We start from the raw sequence: 16,557 nt of genomic DNA on the forward strand, positions 1-16,557 counted from the left end.
GTCAGCCCAGGGTCACAGCTTCCTCCTGCTGCAGGGGTTGGGGGTCGTGACACCCTCTCCTCCAACCCAGCCTAAGGGCCTAAGGGCCTAAGGGCCAGACTAGTTGGAGCCTCCGACGCCAGCCCCTCAAGGTCTTGGCTTCCGTGCAACCCCCCGCCCCCTAATCCCACGGACCCTCAAGAACCCCTCGACTCAATAACAACTGCCAGAACCACTAGAACCCCCCGCACCAAGGCTGATCCCCAGGCCCCCTGGATTTAGGAGGAGAGGGCGAGGCCAGGGTCGCCCGGCCAGGTACTCAGGGATTGGCCAAGTCCTCGATACTTTGTAGCTACCGCACCTCCGAACCGCCTCCGGGGATTTGCGTGCTGAGCCTGAACTCTGGGAGCCAGTGCCTGGCTAAGGGGGGTGAGTTGGGGGCGTCTGGATGAAGGTGGGTGAATGGGGGCCGTCCGGGGGGTTTATGGGGTACTGTGACTGAGTTCAAGTCCTGGTGGGGGGCCAGGGAGGCCTCTTGGCCCCCACAGGGAGCGGGGCACCCGGAGAGGTGGGGCGGCGCAGGGCCACAGCCAGGCAGAGAGTATTCAGGCAGGCCGGCGCGGTAGAGCCGTCTATCCCCGCGGAGCCGGGTGCTCTCAGTGTTCCGGGTGCCCCTCCCCAACGCATTTCTCTCCCCAGCTCCAGGGTTCTCTTCGTGTGAGGTTGGCCCTTAGCCTGCTCCCTGCCCTTCCTGCAGCACGGTGGGGGGTGGGATGGGGCAGTCTGCCCGAGAGGAAACCTGGGTCTCTCGAAGGATGCGAGATCTCGGACCCCTGCCCGTCGTGCCGGGAAGAAAGGTGGGGTCCTGAGACAGGAGCCCGTCTCAAGGCGCCGAGGTCCGGGAGCGGCGACGAGGGCGCGTCCTGCGTCCCTTTCGCGCGCGCGTTCCTGTAGGTGGTACAGGGGGGCAAGAGGTGGAAACAGGCCAGACCCTTTGCCAGGGAGCGTGGCAAGTCTGTTCAGATTCTCACATCGGGTGTGGAAAGTGGTTTGGTAGCATCTGCTAAGTACACCTTTAATTTGGCTGCCAGCAGCCTGTTCCATAGCCCTCAGGTAGTTGGAACACAGGTCTGGACCTTACGTTTGAGAAAGTGCTTACTAGTGTGGGGCTGGGGAGGTGGTTACAGCTCCTCCTTCCACCGGGTCCTTTTCAGAACCCAGTGGAGACTAGGGGTCCTTCCTGCAGTGCTTCCAGACTTAAGTATTGCCGTAAGGCTTAAGGAGGCTCTCTCCATTTGGTGTAGTATATACATAGTCAGATTGTAGTTTTAAAATATGAGAAACAGAGAGGTGGTAATGTGGGCAAGGGGCACGAAGGGAACAGAGATTCCAGGAGTGAGGAGTGAGGAGGAGTCTTGCAGCCACAACACGCAGCCAGGATCTGGACTGTTGTGGAGACTCATGGGAAACTCTGCCAGTCCCCGCTGCCCCTGCCTTCTCTTGCTGTCGCCACAAGTACCTATGGCAGGAGAGGCCTGGCAGACTTGGCCGAATATAGATGTGCGGCCAGCTGATCAGCATGGGCAGGCCGTGGTCCTGACTTGCCGTCTTGTTTGCAGAGGGGCCCAACCCGCCTGGCGATGCAGAGCTTCCTGCAACTGCTGAGGGGAAACGGGAGCCCCAGCCTGCCCCTGCCGGAGCTGGTGACCCTCGCAGGCAGGCTGTGCCGTGAGGTCCAGGACGACCCCACCCAGGTGCAGCCCTTGGTCACGGCTGTGCTGGACAGCCAACTCCGCCTGTACCTCTTGGACAATGCGGATGTGGCCCTGGTGTGTGCCAGCGTGCTGGCCCAGCAGGAGCAGCACCAGGCCGCCTGCCGGCTGCTGGAGGTAGAGATGGGAGTTGGGGGGATGTGGGGGTTGAAGAGAGGGGAAGCAGCCATCACCATCCTAAACACCACAGAAATGCCCAGAGTCAGCAGGAGCTTGTGGAGAGGTGCCATAAACCAAGCCGGGATGGCCCACTCTCTCTCTCTACTAAGTTTTAAGTTGCCTAGTAACTGAAGATGAGACTGTCCAGTTTTGGAATCTTCGTGGTCCTGGCTTGAAAAGCTGGCATCCCAGTTAGTGAGACAAGCAAACAGACCCAGTCTCTCAGTCCCCTGGCTGTGGGTCTGCATTCGGGAACTCTGAAATCAAAAGTATGTTTGTTAGTCCTCTGGTGGCACTTTGAACCTCAAGTCAATTGGCATGAAAACCTGAGCTATGTCCACATGAAGCTCTTGATGTCTTTATCCACTTTATGTTACTGCGGTACGTTTTACTATCCAAATGGTGGTATGTTTGGTTGCACGATGCTGCCTGCCCCAGATCATACTGGAGTGGTGCAAATTCTGTAGTGTATACTTGTGTTACTTCCTAAAATGTGTGAAGTTCTGAATTCCAAACTATGTGTGGCTCAAAATGTTTTAATAAGAGATTTGGGGGCCAGTGCTTCTCTTTTTCACTCCATATACATGTATGCATGTACATCTATGCATAATTCATGCTGTGTTTACTTTCAAGATACTCAGTTCTTTCCAGTTCTTTCTGTTTCTGCTCCCTCTCCCCCAAGCCCTGCGGCATCCACCTGGCTCCCTCTCCCGCCAGCCCCCCACCATGTTCTCTCCTGCCCCCTCCATCTGTTCCTCACCTAGCAGCTAGAGGGAGTTTTAAAACTGCAGATGGGACCATGGTGTGTGCTCAGTGCTGACTTGCTCTCCAGTCTTTGGTCCCTTCCTGCCCCCCTTTTGTCATGCTGGCTTTCTTGATGTTTCTGGAACTCCTGAGAGCCTCTTCTTTTGAATTTTGCAGGTGTCATTTCCTCTGCCAGAGGAAATGGAGCCCCATTCTGTGTGGCTGGAGCTTTCCTACGTGTCTGGTTTCTGCTTTAAATGTCACCCTGTATAGCTAGTGCTTCCTTTATTGTCAAGGATATAAAGGAGCCCTCCTCCCCCTCTATGGCTCCTTCCTCAGCTCATAAGTAGAAACCTGTTTATTTTTCAACCTGTGTTTTGTCTGCCTCCCCTCCTGCACCACAGGCCCCAGGAGCAGGGGGCGCATCAGTTCTGCTCCTTAAAGGATCCCCAACACCTGAAACATAAGAGAACTCATACTTCCAGCGATGCCAGATGAAATGAATGAACACATAGAGTTGTCATAGCTGCTGTTAGGCAGTCAAGGATGAAATGTGATGAAAAACTCCCAGGAGAGGGACCATAACTCACTCGGGATTGTCTAGAAGTAACATGTCTCGAGACCTGAGAGAAGCCATGGGACCACCACCTCAGAAAAGGGTGTTTCCTGCCAAGGGCCACTCCTGCAGATGGGGAGGCCCCAGGTGGTTTCTCTGCCCATAGGTTGTGCCCTGGGTATGCTCCTTTATCCTGGCAGGAGACTGCAGATTTCGACCCAGCAAAATGGGCTTTTTCTGTTGCTGTGGAGAGAAAGCCAAGCAATTCTGAGCACCTCCCTTACCAAAATGGTCCTGAGAACACTGGGGTTAAAGCACAGGGGCTGTGTCTAGGGGAGGCCTGTCCTCAGGATCTTTGGCCATTCCAAAAGTCTGGTCACATGACCATGTCACACTGGGGATGCCATCAGTGGCATGATCATGACCCCTTTATCCCCTTCAGCTCAGAATGTGCTCTCTGAGACCCAGGGACCCACCCAGCTGGTGGGAAAGACCTCTCATACAAGACGGGGGTCACACCTCAGGCCCCTCAAATCTGATCCTTCATATATAGTCCTTAGCACAGCTCTGCCTCCTTTATGCTGTGGCCACAGCCCAGAGGTGGCCTTCTCCTTGCCTGCCCCTCATCTGTGAGGGTGGAGGAGAACTGTGCCCCCCGGGGGTTCCCCGAAATCCTTGTGGGGAGCCCAGCCATGGCGCTTATGCTCTCACTATTGGGCGCCAGTGGGAGGCTGGTCTTAGGCTCAGGTAACTAACTGGATGATGGGGCTCCAGGGCAGGGGAGGGTGCGGGTCTCAGGAGGCTCTTGTCCACAGGGGTGTCAGGTGCCGGGTGGCAGCTCCAAGCTGGTGCAGCTCTGGAATGACATCCACTACAGTCTGGCCATGAAGAGGCTCGGCGTGTCCACACTGACGCCGGTGCAGAAGTTCCGGTGCCGGAAGAGGTATGCATTGGTCTTGGCACTTATTCCTGGGGGCTCCCGAGGGATTTCCCTTCCAGAACCACAGAAGGGCTGAGGCGAAGTAGAGGGAGGGAGGCAAGATGAAACAGTGATGTCAGTGCCCGACACTGAGCCTCCTCGCCGCCTGCTCGGCTGTGGGAACTCTGTCCCACAGGGCAGGCTGGACAGCCGTTCCCAGGACCCAGGCCAGGAGCCGCTGCCATCAGTGAGGACCTTGCAGGGAGGGAGTCAGTAGGTGGGCACCCTGACCTCACTTTCCTCCTGTGGGAGGGATGCCCCTCATGTCAGCTAGTCCCCACGGTCAGGCTCTGCCCATCGCCTGGCTGGGATTTCCGAGCAGCTCCTCAGGGCTGCAGGACCTTTTAAAGACAGATGGAGATGCGGGTGCTGTAAGCACCATGTGAGATGCATGTAATGCTTAGAATAGTGGTCCCCAATCTTTTTGGCACCAGCGGCAGGTTTTGTGGAAGACAATTTTTCCGGGGACCAGTGCATGTGCAGGGGTAAGGGGGATGGTTTCGGGATGATTCAAGTATATTACAGTTATTGTGCACTTTACTTCTATTATTACATCAGCTTTACGTCAGATCATCAGACACTAGATCCCAGATCATCAGACATGGGGACCCCTGGTTAGAAGACAGTCTGCCACATGATAGCTACTGAACAGATGTTAATAACAATCACCACCATGACCATAGTCAGCACTAAGTAAACATTATGGCTACCAGTTATAACCATCACCAGCATCACCATTCATGGGTGAGGACACCGAGGCACAGAGAAATTAGTGACTCACCTGGTCACATGCTGGAGAGACGCAAAGGCAGGATTCCAGCTTAGACGTTGAGGCTGCAGAGCCTTTGTTCTTTATTTGGGTGTTCTCCACCGGCCAGAAGAGGCTGCAGGTCTCGCTCTGAGCTCCTGAAGGCCGAAGTGACAGGAGTTGCTGAGCCAAGAGCCTGGTTGATGGAGGAAGAGATGGATGGATTCCTTTTGGATCAGACAGAATTTTTCTCACAGTGCCCACCAGATACGTCCTCAGAACCCAGAAGTTAATCGGCCTGGAGGTTGTCAAGGGTTGCTGTCCGTCCCCTCCCTGTAGGTTTTTAGGGCCTGCCTGAGGGTGGTTCAGCAAAGGGACTTGGGGAGCAGCTTGCTGTGTTTGTGAAGAGGCCCCTGGGGCTCTCCTGGAGCTGCACCTGGATGTGGGTGACGGACAGGAGACTGGGAAACAAAGCAGATCCCCTAACACAGAGCGAGGAATGCGACAGGACAAGCTCAGTAGAGGGCTGTGGGTCGGTGGTCCTCTGTTGTGGGGGCTGCAGCACAGGGCCACAGATCCTGGGTGAGGCCTGAGCACAGGGACGGTGCTCCCTGGGCATGAGGAGGGTGATACACTTCACAGCTGGTGGTCAGCGCGGGGACAGACAGGAGGTGCTTGGAGGTTCTGAGAGGGGCCGTGGCTGGGAATGGGTTGTGTCAGGATGGACTCAGGAGGATTTGCTGATAGGTTGGACGAATTGTAGAAGGTAAGATAATAAACCCAGGCTCTTGGCCTGATTGGCCGGGACATGGTGGTCTCTCACTGGGATGGGCAAGACAGGCTGGGGATAGATGTGAGAAGGAGCTTCACTGGGATGTATGGGGTGATTCATGGGGATTTTTCAATTGGTATTTGGATATCAAATCTTGTAGAAAACCGGTGTTGTTTACTTATATGACATTTTTTTTTTTAAAATTATTTTTGGCTCTGCTGGGTCTTTGTTCCTATTCGGGCTTCTCTTTAGTTGCAGTGAAAGTGAAAGTCGTTCAGTCATGCCCAACTCTTTGTGACCCCATGCAGCCCATGGAGTTCTTCAGGCTAGAATACTGCAGTGGGTAGCCAGCCATTCCCTTCTCCGGGGGGATCTTCCCAACCCAGGGATCTAACCCAGGTCTCCCGCATTGCAGGCGGATTCTTGACGGCTGAACCATGAGGGAAGCCCAAGAATACTGGAGTGGGTAGTCTAGCCCTCATCCAGGGGAACTTCCCGACCCAGGAATCGAACCAGGGTCTCCTACATTGCAGGCGGATTCCTTACCAAGTGAACTATCAGGGAAGCCTTAATTGTAGTGAGTGGGGGCTACTCTCTGGTTGTGTTCTGCAGGCTCCTCATTGTGGCTTCTCGTTGCAGAGCACAGACTTTAGGGTACTTGGGCCTCAGTAGTTGTGGCTCCCAGGCTCTAGAGCACAGGCTCAGTAGTTGTGGTACCTGAGCTAGGTTGCTCCGTGGCATGTGCGTTCTTCCCAGACCAGGGATCAAATCCGTCTCCTGAATTGGCAGGCAGATTCTTTACCACTGAGCCACCAGGGAAGCCCCCTGTCATTTTTCCTTTTGCAAAAAATTTCCATTGTACAGTCAGTAAAGCGGATAGCATAACCCACCTCAATGTCTTCATCATCCAGCTTCAGCAGTCAGGGCCACTGGTCAGTGAGGGGTGCTGGGAACCCTGATGAGAGTGTGGAGTGTGGGCCCAGGCACCACCAGGCCCCTCCCTGCTCAGGGCTTGGATCCAGGGCCTGCAGCACACTCTGGGGAGGAGGGTGGCTGGTGAAAGGAGCAGAGTCCAGGGGGACAAAACAGGTGCATCCAGAGGAGCAGGGGTCTGTTACCACCTCCTCAGTGTCCTCCTCTAGGAACCCACCACCCGCCTCCCTCTGCCCCGACGGCCTCAAGAGCCGGAACTTCCCCAGAGAAGTTCGCCAGAAGCTGCAGGACTTTGCCTCGGGCGTGAGCACCAACCCCAGCAAGGCTGAGCGGGTAAGAGCAGATATGAGCGTGGCCAGGCACCCTCCCCTTCACCAGCACTCCCTATCCTTAGGGGACGCCCACCCTTGGGTGACTCACCCCCACTGTTAGGTGGGGGACTAACACCCTTGGGGGCCTGCCACCCTTGGGGGGAGATCCACACCCTCCCTAGTGGCCTATCTGCCAGGGAGGTGGTGGGCTCTGACCACCCTGAACTCCCTTGGGGATGGCGCCCTTTGGCCGGCAGCCCTTGCGTGTCTACCCTGCACAGGCTGGGGAGTGAGTTTCAATACAGGCATCTTAATGCCCAGTCAGTCGGTGTGACTTCAGGAGACACTCACTGAGCACTCGCTGAGGCCGGGGCTCCAGCAGGAGGGGTGGAGAGGGCAAGAGTCTGCCCCCTCAGATTCTGCTGCTCGGAAAGTTGGCTTGCTCCCTCCTCCCCGCGTCCAGTCAACTGGGCTCCCCCAGAGCAGGGCACTGTGGCCAGTGGTTCCAGTTCACATCTGAGAGGTGCCTGGTCACAGGGCTGGTCGTGGCCAATACGCTCTGGCACGGGCGGGCGGAGGGTGAGTGATTGGGTGGCACCTCGGGAGGATCTGGTTTGCCAGCTGCTCGGAGCCCCCCTGGCTGTGAGTGGCTGCTGGCTGGGTGGTGGCTTGCCCTCTTGGTGCCCCAGCCTCTCGGCTTGGGAGTGGGCTGGGCTAGTGGCGGGTTGTTTTGGGGCAGGAGGACCTGGCCTCTCAGATGCGCCTGACCACGGAGCAAGTCTACAACTGGTTTGCCAATTACCGGCGGCGCCAGAAGGCCCTGATGCAGCGTGCGGCGCCAGCCCCAGACTCAGGAGAAGACCTCACGTCGGGGGAGGCGAGTCGGCACCGCCCCCCGCAGCCAACAGGCCACCCCCACCTTGGCTCTGGGCTTGTGGACAGGCCTCAGTGGTCGAGTGAGTGGCCCCTCTGACAAAACCGGTATCCAGGACCAGCCAGGCCCCCTCCTCCAGCTCCAGTCTGCATGTTCAGCACCTCACCCTGTGGGAAGTGAGATCACTGATGCTAAGAGTCAGGTTGGGCTCAGGGTGGCCTGGGTGGGCTGCAGCAGCATTTTGCGTTAAGAGATTACTGTGAGGTCAGGCCCAGGAGTTGGGGAGGTGAGCCAAGCACCAGAACTGGGGTGTCCTGGGTTCATAATCATGGGTTTCAGTTCAGAACAAAGACAGATGAAGGGTCAAACAAAGAGCACCAGGCAACCAGCATGACTGCTCTCAATCTGCTGGGAAAGAGGCTGGGACTCCAAGCATCACCCAGCCTCCCCTCCCGTTTGATTGACTTTTAGCAGGACCTGAGGAAAGTGGGCCTCTACAGACCCTGGAGACCACCCAAGGGCCGTGGGAGCCGCTGGCTCTGACCCCAGACTTCTCTGGAGGCGAGACTGTGCCCAAGTCACTGGCTCCCAGGTACTGCATGCACATAGGCCAGGAGACTGTCTCCCTGTTCAGTTCCCCACCCTCAGTGGGAGACCAGGACTGGGGTGGGCGTAGGAACGCCAGCCAGACCCTGGGACCAAGTCTGTGATGGCTGAGGGCAGAGACGGCTGTGACCCCAGGTAGGAGGGGGAGCCACGGGCAAGGAACCCACCTCATATGCAGCACACTTGCTTCCTGGAGCCTGACTCACAGCCTGACTTCATGTAAATTTTGGAGAATGGGGAAACAGAAAAACATGCAGACCTATCTCCTAAAGGCAAATGGCCGTCCTCTTGGTTTGTTTATCTCTAACATTTGGTGTGGTTGGTATATCTCTAAGTTAGTAACCCCTAAGTTAGTAAGTTCCTCCCACAGCTCAGGCAGCGTCTCACTTTTATCTTGCCACTCCTGTGACGCTGCTCAGACTGCTGTGAGCCAGCGGGTGTGCTGGCCAGCAGGGGGACTGAGTCTAAGTGAGGGGTCATGTCCATGCTATGTAAACCATCAAGCTGTGCCCACTTTTCCCTGTTACCCTTATGTTATTAGCATCTCGCATGACATCACCTGGGCTGGCACCTCACATTCAGGCCAGCACTACCCATGTGGCCTTAGGCAAGTTCCCATGACCTCTTGGTGTCTCACTTTTCTCATCTGTGAAATGGGAACAGTGATAAGCCCTGCCATGCAGCTCGTCACACAGATGATAGAGGTGGGGGATTGTTAACCAAAGACCAGAAGCATCATCTGAGACACAGTGAGCATTGGTGGAACGTTAATTCTTTGAATTACTAATTTCTGCCTAATAGTCCTTTAAGATTCACCTTCATATAGTCACTCAAACGTGAGGTTGTTCCTAATCATTTTCAGCTTTCAGTATTGCAGAACCATGCTTCATTGAAAGCACTTGTAAATAAACTGCTAATGTATCTTAGGTTTCTAGCAGTAATATTTTTTACTCTTGCAGCCCCAGGGAGGATGGTGAAGGCAGCATGACTGGGAATGTGGTGGGCCCCACAGCCATCCAAGCCCAGATTCCCAGACTGAGCTGGAATGTCCTCCCAGGCCCCCCTACCCCGGCCTGGGGGACCCTCTGCCCACCAAGGGGTGGTGTTCCCTGTGTCCCCCCAGGTCTCTGCAGGGTGGTGAGATGTACCAGGAGGGGCCTAACCGTGACCCAGCCACTCTCTCCGCTGTCTGCTCTGGCCCTGGTCTCTGTCCTCTGGCTGCTGCCAACGATATGCTGGACCCTTCTCTGGCTGCCCCTGAGTCATGGCTGATGTCTCTTGCTCTGGCATCCCCCAAGGAAGCTTCCTCCCAGACTGGGCAGCTGATCCACAGTCATGGGCTGAACCTCACCATGCGCCCTACAGACGCTGCTCTGGCTGTGTCCCTTGCCACCCTCAGGGAGCCCAGCCCCTCAGGTGAGTCCACTCTAGACAGACCACGTGTTTCTACATCAGATACTTTGACGGCATGTGTCTCATTTGAAGGGGCAGGATTTTGAGGGGCGAGGACTTTCTGCTTGAATCCCATGTATTTTATTAGACCCACAAATCAGTGCAGTTGGAACAGGCTCTTCCCACGAACAGCTGGATGTTTTTTTCATTTATTTTTGTTTTCAAAGTAAAATGCGCACGTGACTAAAAAAATAGGATAGTGAGGAAAGAGTTGAAATGAAGTGGAATGGCTGCCAACCCTGCATCCAGTCCCCGTGACTAGCTTGTCCATGTCTGCTAGCACAGAGGAGGGCTGAGCTGCTCGGACTTCTACCCTCTTGTCCGGGTTTCTTTCTTAGTTGTAATTGTAGCTATACATACCCTTAACAAAAATGTAGTCAGGTATATATTTTGTGCACCAAACATGATAGCACCTTGTGACATCCAAGCATATAAGGAGGATATTGGCACTGAATTCAGCCTGTCACCTAAATTTCTTAGTCTTCTGTGGTTATGCATGCGTGCTGAGTCGCTTCAGTCATGTCTGACTCTTTGTGACCCTATGGACTGTAGCCCGCCAGGCTCCCCTATCCTTGCAATTTCCCAGGCAATACTGGAGTGGGTTGCCGAGCCCTCCTCCAGGGGATCTTCGTGACCCAGGGATCAAACCCACATCTCTTATGTCTACCTGCATCGGCAGTCTTTACCACTAGCACCACTCGGGAAGCCCTCTTCTGTGGTTATGTGTGTATATATATATATATATATATATATGTAATGTCTTAATAGTTTCTCGTTGCCTTTCTTTTTTCTTACATTGTCTGCTTTTATCACGTCCTTAGCTTCTCCCAGTGTTTCAAGCATCACCTCTGAAGACGTGTTGCTGGGAGCCTCCTTCTCACTGTCCCCATCCAAGTGCAGCCTCCCTAGGCCTGGGATGGAGCCATCATCCTGAGAACACCTGGGTTTGCTTCAGTGTTGAATCTTAGTTCTCCGACCAGGGATCAAACCCATGTCCCCTGCGTTGGAAGGTGAAATCTTAACCATTGGACCACCAGGGAAATTACACTTCAGTATTTCCTTAATTGCAAGTCTTGTTCTTTCTTTCTTGACTCTTGTTGTTAGAACTTGTCTTTAACTTTACAAGAAAGAGTGACTGCAAGGTAAATTTTCTGATTCCTTGCATCTTCTGAAATTGTCTTTAATCTTCCCTCATGCTTGATTTGCGATTTGTTAGGGACGAAATTCTGAGCTCAAAACAAACTTTTTTCCCTTAGAAATTTGAAAGCAGCATATCATTACAGCATCCAATGTTGTCATTTTAAGTCAGATGTCATTCTGATTTTTACATGTTTTACATATTTTTCCTTTCTTGAATCTTTTTATCTTTTAAATCTTGGTGTTCTGACATTTCACAGTAATGGTCCTAGGTGTGAGTCTTTTAAAATCACTTTGTTGTTAAACTTTCAATTTAAAGAGAGAGCAAGGTCTTCTTTAAGCTCCAGGCATTTTCTGTAACTTTCTTTGATAGTTTCCTGATGATTTCCTCCTTCTAGTTCTCTCTTTACAGCACAAATGTTATTTGGATGTTGGAAATCCTGGGCCAATCTCCCAAAATGCTTACCTTTAAAAAAGTTGCTTTTTATTGTATGTGCTTTTGTCTTAAACTCTATCTTCTAAGTTTCTTAAAAAAACATTTATTTACTTATTGTTGCTGCACTGGGTCTTGGTTGCTGTGTGCAGGCTTTCTCTTGTTGCAGTGAGCAGGGGCTACTCTCTAGTTGCAGTGCAAAGGCTTCTCATTGTGGTGGCTTCTCTTGTTGCAGAGCACGGGCCATAGGCGCACGTGGGATTCAGTAGTTGTGACTCATGGGTTTAGTTGGCATGTGGAAAATTCCCGGACCAGAAATCAAACCCATGTCTCCTGCATTGGCAGGTGGATTCTTAACCACCAGACCACCAGGGAAGTCCTATCTTCTGATATTATGACAGTTATGTATTTTAAGAGAACTCTAAGCTCTCTTTTCTTAATTCTGATTTTCCTTTCTTCATAGATTGTGTTATTTTTATAGATGCAATATCTATACCTCTCTGAGTATCCTGCTTACAAGCTTCAGTAAATATGTTTTGTTGCCTGAAGGAGGAAATGTGAAGATGGTGGATTCAGGTCCTTCCTTGGAAACAGGAAGAGGTGGGGCCTTAAAGTGGAAGAGCCTGGAGACTTATTTCTCTGAGGCAGTTTTTCCATCTGAATGGATTGTCTTTCATTTCAGAGACCTTTTCCTGTCCATGTGTACTAACAAGGCTGCAGTCAGGACAGGCAATGGCCAGCCTCATACTGGGAAGAGGGGATCTCCCTGCTGACCACCTGAACTCCTTCCCTTTCTGCAAACTCCTCAGGGTCCTTGACCGCTGCTTACGCCCTGGCTTCCCTTCAGACACCCCACTCACCACCATGGCCTTGGACGTGTGCACTGCATCTGCTGAACACGGACACCTCCCACCTGCTAATTGCCTTTCCCATGACACTCCCTTTGTCCTAGGTTTGGGGCTTTTTATTTCCCTTACTCTTAGAGGAAGAAGCTATAACCCATTGATCTATTCTGTGTGAATTGAAATGTTCAAATTTGCACTTAACCATATTTCGTGGACCTCAGAGTATCTTTGAAGTTCTGTGGGAAGAAGACACAGCAGAGGTGGAGGTAGTCATACACCAAACGGTTCGGCAGGTCTGAGCAGCTGACAGTTTAGATGGTTGCTATGGCAGACAGGAGGAAGGACTGTTGTTTGGGGTCTGAGATCAGGACGCTTGCTAGTTTTATTGCCCGGATGGACTTAGGGCACAAATGGACCTCCCTTCTTAGCTTACTTTGCTCCTCAATGTCAGCCCGGAACGGACTGAGTCCATGTGGCTTTCCTTTTTAGAGTGAAAGTCACCCTGAGAGATTTTCTACAACATTTTAAGTAAAGAGAAAGGGTGGGGCAAGGGAGTAACACCTTGCACTGCCGTGAAGTCAAGGTGGAACCCAAGGAAAAAGGGGAGGGAAGCGGCGGGTGGCTGGGCTCAGCCTGTCGTGAAGCAGGGAGGCACCGAGGAGTCTGTCCTCATACGGCAGCGGTGAATGTGGGCAGATTGGGATGCTGAGTCTTTGTTGGGCTGGTTTGAGGTCTAGAATGACAAAACTTGAAGCCAGTGAAATTTGACATTGTTTTGGTCTCTGGAAGCCTGAAAAAGCCACTGAGATGGACAGAAGTGGCTTCTCTTTCCTCAACGCAGAGCTGAGGCGGGGGGTGGGGGGAGCTGGCAGACTGGACACTGCCTCTTGGCGGACCTCTGTGTTGGGCTGCATGCGGACTGTGCTTCCGTCTCCCAGCTCTGGGTTGTGGGGTTTCCTCCCCTGCAGGATTCGCTGACCCTCCCAGCGTCAACCCCCAGGGCACATACCTGGAGGAGGATCCAGGTTCCTGCGGTAACCAAGCAGAACGACAGGCGGGCAACCTCCTGGTGACCCAGCCCCCGGCACAGGCTCCCAGCTTCATCCTCACCCAGAAGTAAGTGCCGAGCTACAGGCTTCAGGTGACACTTCCTACGGGCCACGCATGGGGTGGTGCCTGGTTGGGAGACTCACCATCTCCCACGGGGCAGATGAGGTCCTTTACCTATGGATTTCTGGAAACCTCAACATTTCCCCCATCCTACATGATCATAGTTTTTCCCTCGGACAAAAGAACACCTGGAAGCACAGGAGCAGATACAGGCACGTGGATGGGGCTTCCCCAGAGGTCTCCCTGGGCTCCAGCAGCCTCTTTCAGGCATCCTCTTTTCCCCAAAGATAGTTTCAGTTTCTGGACAGCATCAAGAGCCTGCTTTTATACTCCGAATTATAATTTTAAAGGTGCTTGGGAGGGCTGTGAGTAGGGGATGTGCTGCACACTGCGGCATGGGGGCGTGACAGTGGTTCAGATTTCACAGGAGGAGAGTGCTGGGCCTCTGGTGGAGGGGGAGCCCATGATAGAGGGTCACAGGACAGGGTCCCCAGGGTTTGGGGTCTCCCAAATCTAGGAGCTGAAGATCAGGTGCCCAGTGAGGGCAGAATTACTGGGGGACATGCGAGAGGAGGGGGGCAACCTCCTGAGGAAACAGGCTTTGGTTGTGGAAACAGTCAGACCATGTGGGTTTATGAACAGAAGACGGATGGAGTGGAGCAGCCACAGGGCCACCTTGGGCCTGCTTGGTCGCCTCTCCATTGGTTTTCTCACCTTTGGATTCCTGTGCTCCAGCTCATCCTTGATCTGATCTGATAACCTTGATTCCTTGTTTAAAAACATCTTCGCTGGGGCGTAAAGTACAAACATGTTAAGATGGTACAAATGACAGTTTTCTGAGTGTGACATGTATTCATCACAAACCATAACTATGCTTTAGGTCATGGGCCACAGAGCTGTTTCCATCTGCCTCCACCCCTCACCTCCACCTCCCCAGGACCAAGGGCCTGCTTTCTTTAGCTGCATTTTCTAAGAATTTCATATGAGTGAAATCATACAGCATCTACCCTTTTTTTATTGTATGGCTTCCTTCACTCAGCCTGACTGCTTGAGACCTGTCCCTACTGCTGTGTATATCAATATCCCTCCTCTTGTGTGTATCAACACCCCTCCTTTTGTGTGTATCAGCACCCCTCCTCTTGTGTGTATTAACACCCTTCCTCCTGTGTGTATCAATACCCTTCCTCCTGTGTGTATCAATACCCTTTCTCTTGTGTGTGTTAACACCCCTCCTGTGTATATCAACACCCCTCCCCATGTGTGTATCAGCATCCCTCCTCCTGTGTGTATCAACACCCTTCCTCCTGTGTATATCAACACTCCTCTTCTTGTGTGTATCAACACCCTTCCTCCTGTGTATATCAACACCCCTCCTCCTGTGTGTATCAGCATCCCTCCTCCTGTGTGTATTAACACCCTCCTTCCTGTGTGTATCAATACCCTTCCTTCTGTGTGTATCAACACCCCTCCTGTGTGCATCAGCATCCCTCCTCCTCTGTGTATCAATACCCTTCCTCCTGTGTGTATCAACACCCCTCCTCCTGTGTATATCAACACCACTCCTCCTGTGTGTATCAGCATCCTTCCTCCTGTGTGTATCAACACCCTTCCTCCTGTGTATATCAACACCCCTCTTCTTGTGTGTATCAACACCCCTCCTCCTGTGTGTATCAACACCCTTCCTCCTGTGTGTATCAACACCCTTCCTCCTGTGTGTATCAACACCCCTCCTCCTGTGTATATCAACACCCCTCCTCCTGTGTGTATCAGCATCCTTCCTCCTGTGTGTATCAACAGCCTTCCGCCTGTATATATCAACACCCCTCTTCTTGTGTGTATCAACACCCCTCCTCCTGTGTGTATCCGCATCCCTTCTGGTGTGTGTATCAGTACCCCTTCCTCTTTCTTGCTGAGTCCTAGTCTTGGTATGGATTGACATCACCTGCTAGAGGCATTTGGGAGCTGCTGGTTTGGGGCTGCTGTCAGCCTTGCTGCACACACAGTGGCCTGCACATTTGCCTTCGTGTCCCTGGGGTGTATTCACCCAGCAGTGGGGTGACTAGGTCACAGGGTGGATGTGGTGTGACTTCAAGGGCCTGCGTGACTGTTGTCCTGAGTGGCTGCACCTGTCCATGCCCTGCTCCCCCTTGCTGCTCTCCTTGATTTGGTTCTAAGGGCCTTTTGACCTCTGCGTGCCTCAGGCCTGTCCCTTTGTGACCCTCGCTTCCTTTCCGGCTCCGCTCACCACCCCATCTTCTGTGAGCCTGCCCTGGTGTGCTCGCTCCCTGACTACCTGAGCCCCCTGCTTGAGGTGTCCTGAGGCCCCTCCAGCATCCTGCCCACCTGAGTGCCCTGCAGGAGGAGGCTGTTCCCGGAGAGCCTGTCACCTGGAAGGGCTTCAGACAGGTAGAAAGCTCTCCGAGTATGGGGCTCATGGTGGACAGCGTGGCCCTCAAATAGGGCCTGGCAGAGGGCCTGTCCTGACACCGTCCCTTTTCCAGCCCCTCAGACCTGACACCGGCCCCATCAGGCTTCCCTGAGCCCATGTCTGCCGTGGAGCTGAGCCAGCCCCCTCCCTCCAGCCAGGTGAGACCCTCCTACAAGCACTGTGGGCTTCCTTCCTGACTCCTGGGTCCCCAGCTTGGGACTTCAGAGTGACTAAAGTGGGCAGAGCTGAAAATGAGCCAGGGACGTCTGGAGGCCGGACTTCAATGGAAGGGGAGCTGGGAAGCAAGTGTCCTGGGGCAGGGTTTCCTACTGAGTCCAGAGGGGTGAGTCCCAGGGTTGGGAGTGCCAAGTGGGAGGGCAGAGCCGGCAGAAGGCGTCTCCGTGTGTGACACTGTGTTGGCTTCCCAGGTGCAGTGGTCTGACGGGCAGACCTCCAGCGACGCCTTCTGGGGAGCCAGGATGCTCCTGGAGCTTTCAGGGGGTAGCCTGGACTGAGCTGCCCCTTGGGAGCCTGGCCAGTGCTCCAGGGGAGCAGCTGTGGACATCCAGCAACTCGAGTAACAGAGCGTTATCCCTACTGAAGAAGGAGGTCCCCAGAGTTCCCTGGGGGTTCAGCTGAGCCCCCCATGTCCTGTTTGAATAGTTTGGTTGTCAATTTCCTGTATTGGAAGAAGCGTCTGAGAAACATTCCTGAAGTGA

At 53.4% G+C, this 16,557-nt stretch overlaps 2 protein-coding genes across 2 annotated transcripts in view; both read left to right on the forward strand.

Annotated features, from left to right (window-relative positions):
- The window catches only part of FBRSL1 (fibrosin like 1), a 412,476-nt gene that overhangs the window by 391,362 nt on the left and 4,557 nt on the right, over nt 1–16,557 (forward strand). The gene's annotated exons all lie outside the window — the stretch shown is intronic.
- ANHX (anomalous homeobox) lies at nt 1,620–16,353 on the forward strand. Its single transcript, XM_065903796.1, has 9 exons — nt 1,620–1,868; nt 4,026–4,153; nt 6,852–6,975; nt 7,693–7,909; nt 8,299–8,419; nt 9,557–9,849; nt 13,269–13,416; nt 15,912–15,996; nt 16,267–16,353. The coding sequence occupies exons 1-9, from the start codon at nt 1,620–1,622 to the stop codon at nt 16,351–16,353; spliced, it is 1,452 nt and encodes a 483-aa protein (XP_065759868.1).

Source organism: Muntiacus reevesi, chromosome 13, assembly GCF_963930625.1.
Source record: "Muntiacus reevesi chromosome 13, mMunRee1.1, whole genome shotgun sequence".
Taxonomy (NCBI): Eukaryota; Metazoa; Chordata; class Mammalia; order Artiodactyla; family Cervidae; genus Muntiacus; species Muntiacus reevesi.

Bases quoted from the DNA above. Each gene is read 5' to 3' on its own strand.
- ANHX (XM_065903796.1), top strand. From the start codon at position 1,620: ATGCAGAGCTTCCTGCAACTGCTGAGGGGAAACGGGAGCCCCAGCCTG. The intron at 13,417-15,911 runs GTAAGTGCCGAG...TCCCTTTTCCAG, and splicing joins AGCTTCATCCTCACCCAGAA to CCCCTCAGACCTGACACCGG. The intron at 15,997-16,266 runs GTGAGACCCTCC...TTGGCTTCCCAG, and splicing joins AGCCCCCTCCCTCCAGCCAG to GTGCAGTGGTCTGACGGGCA.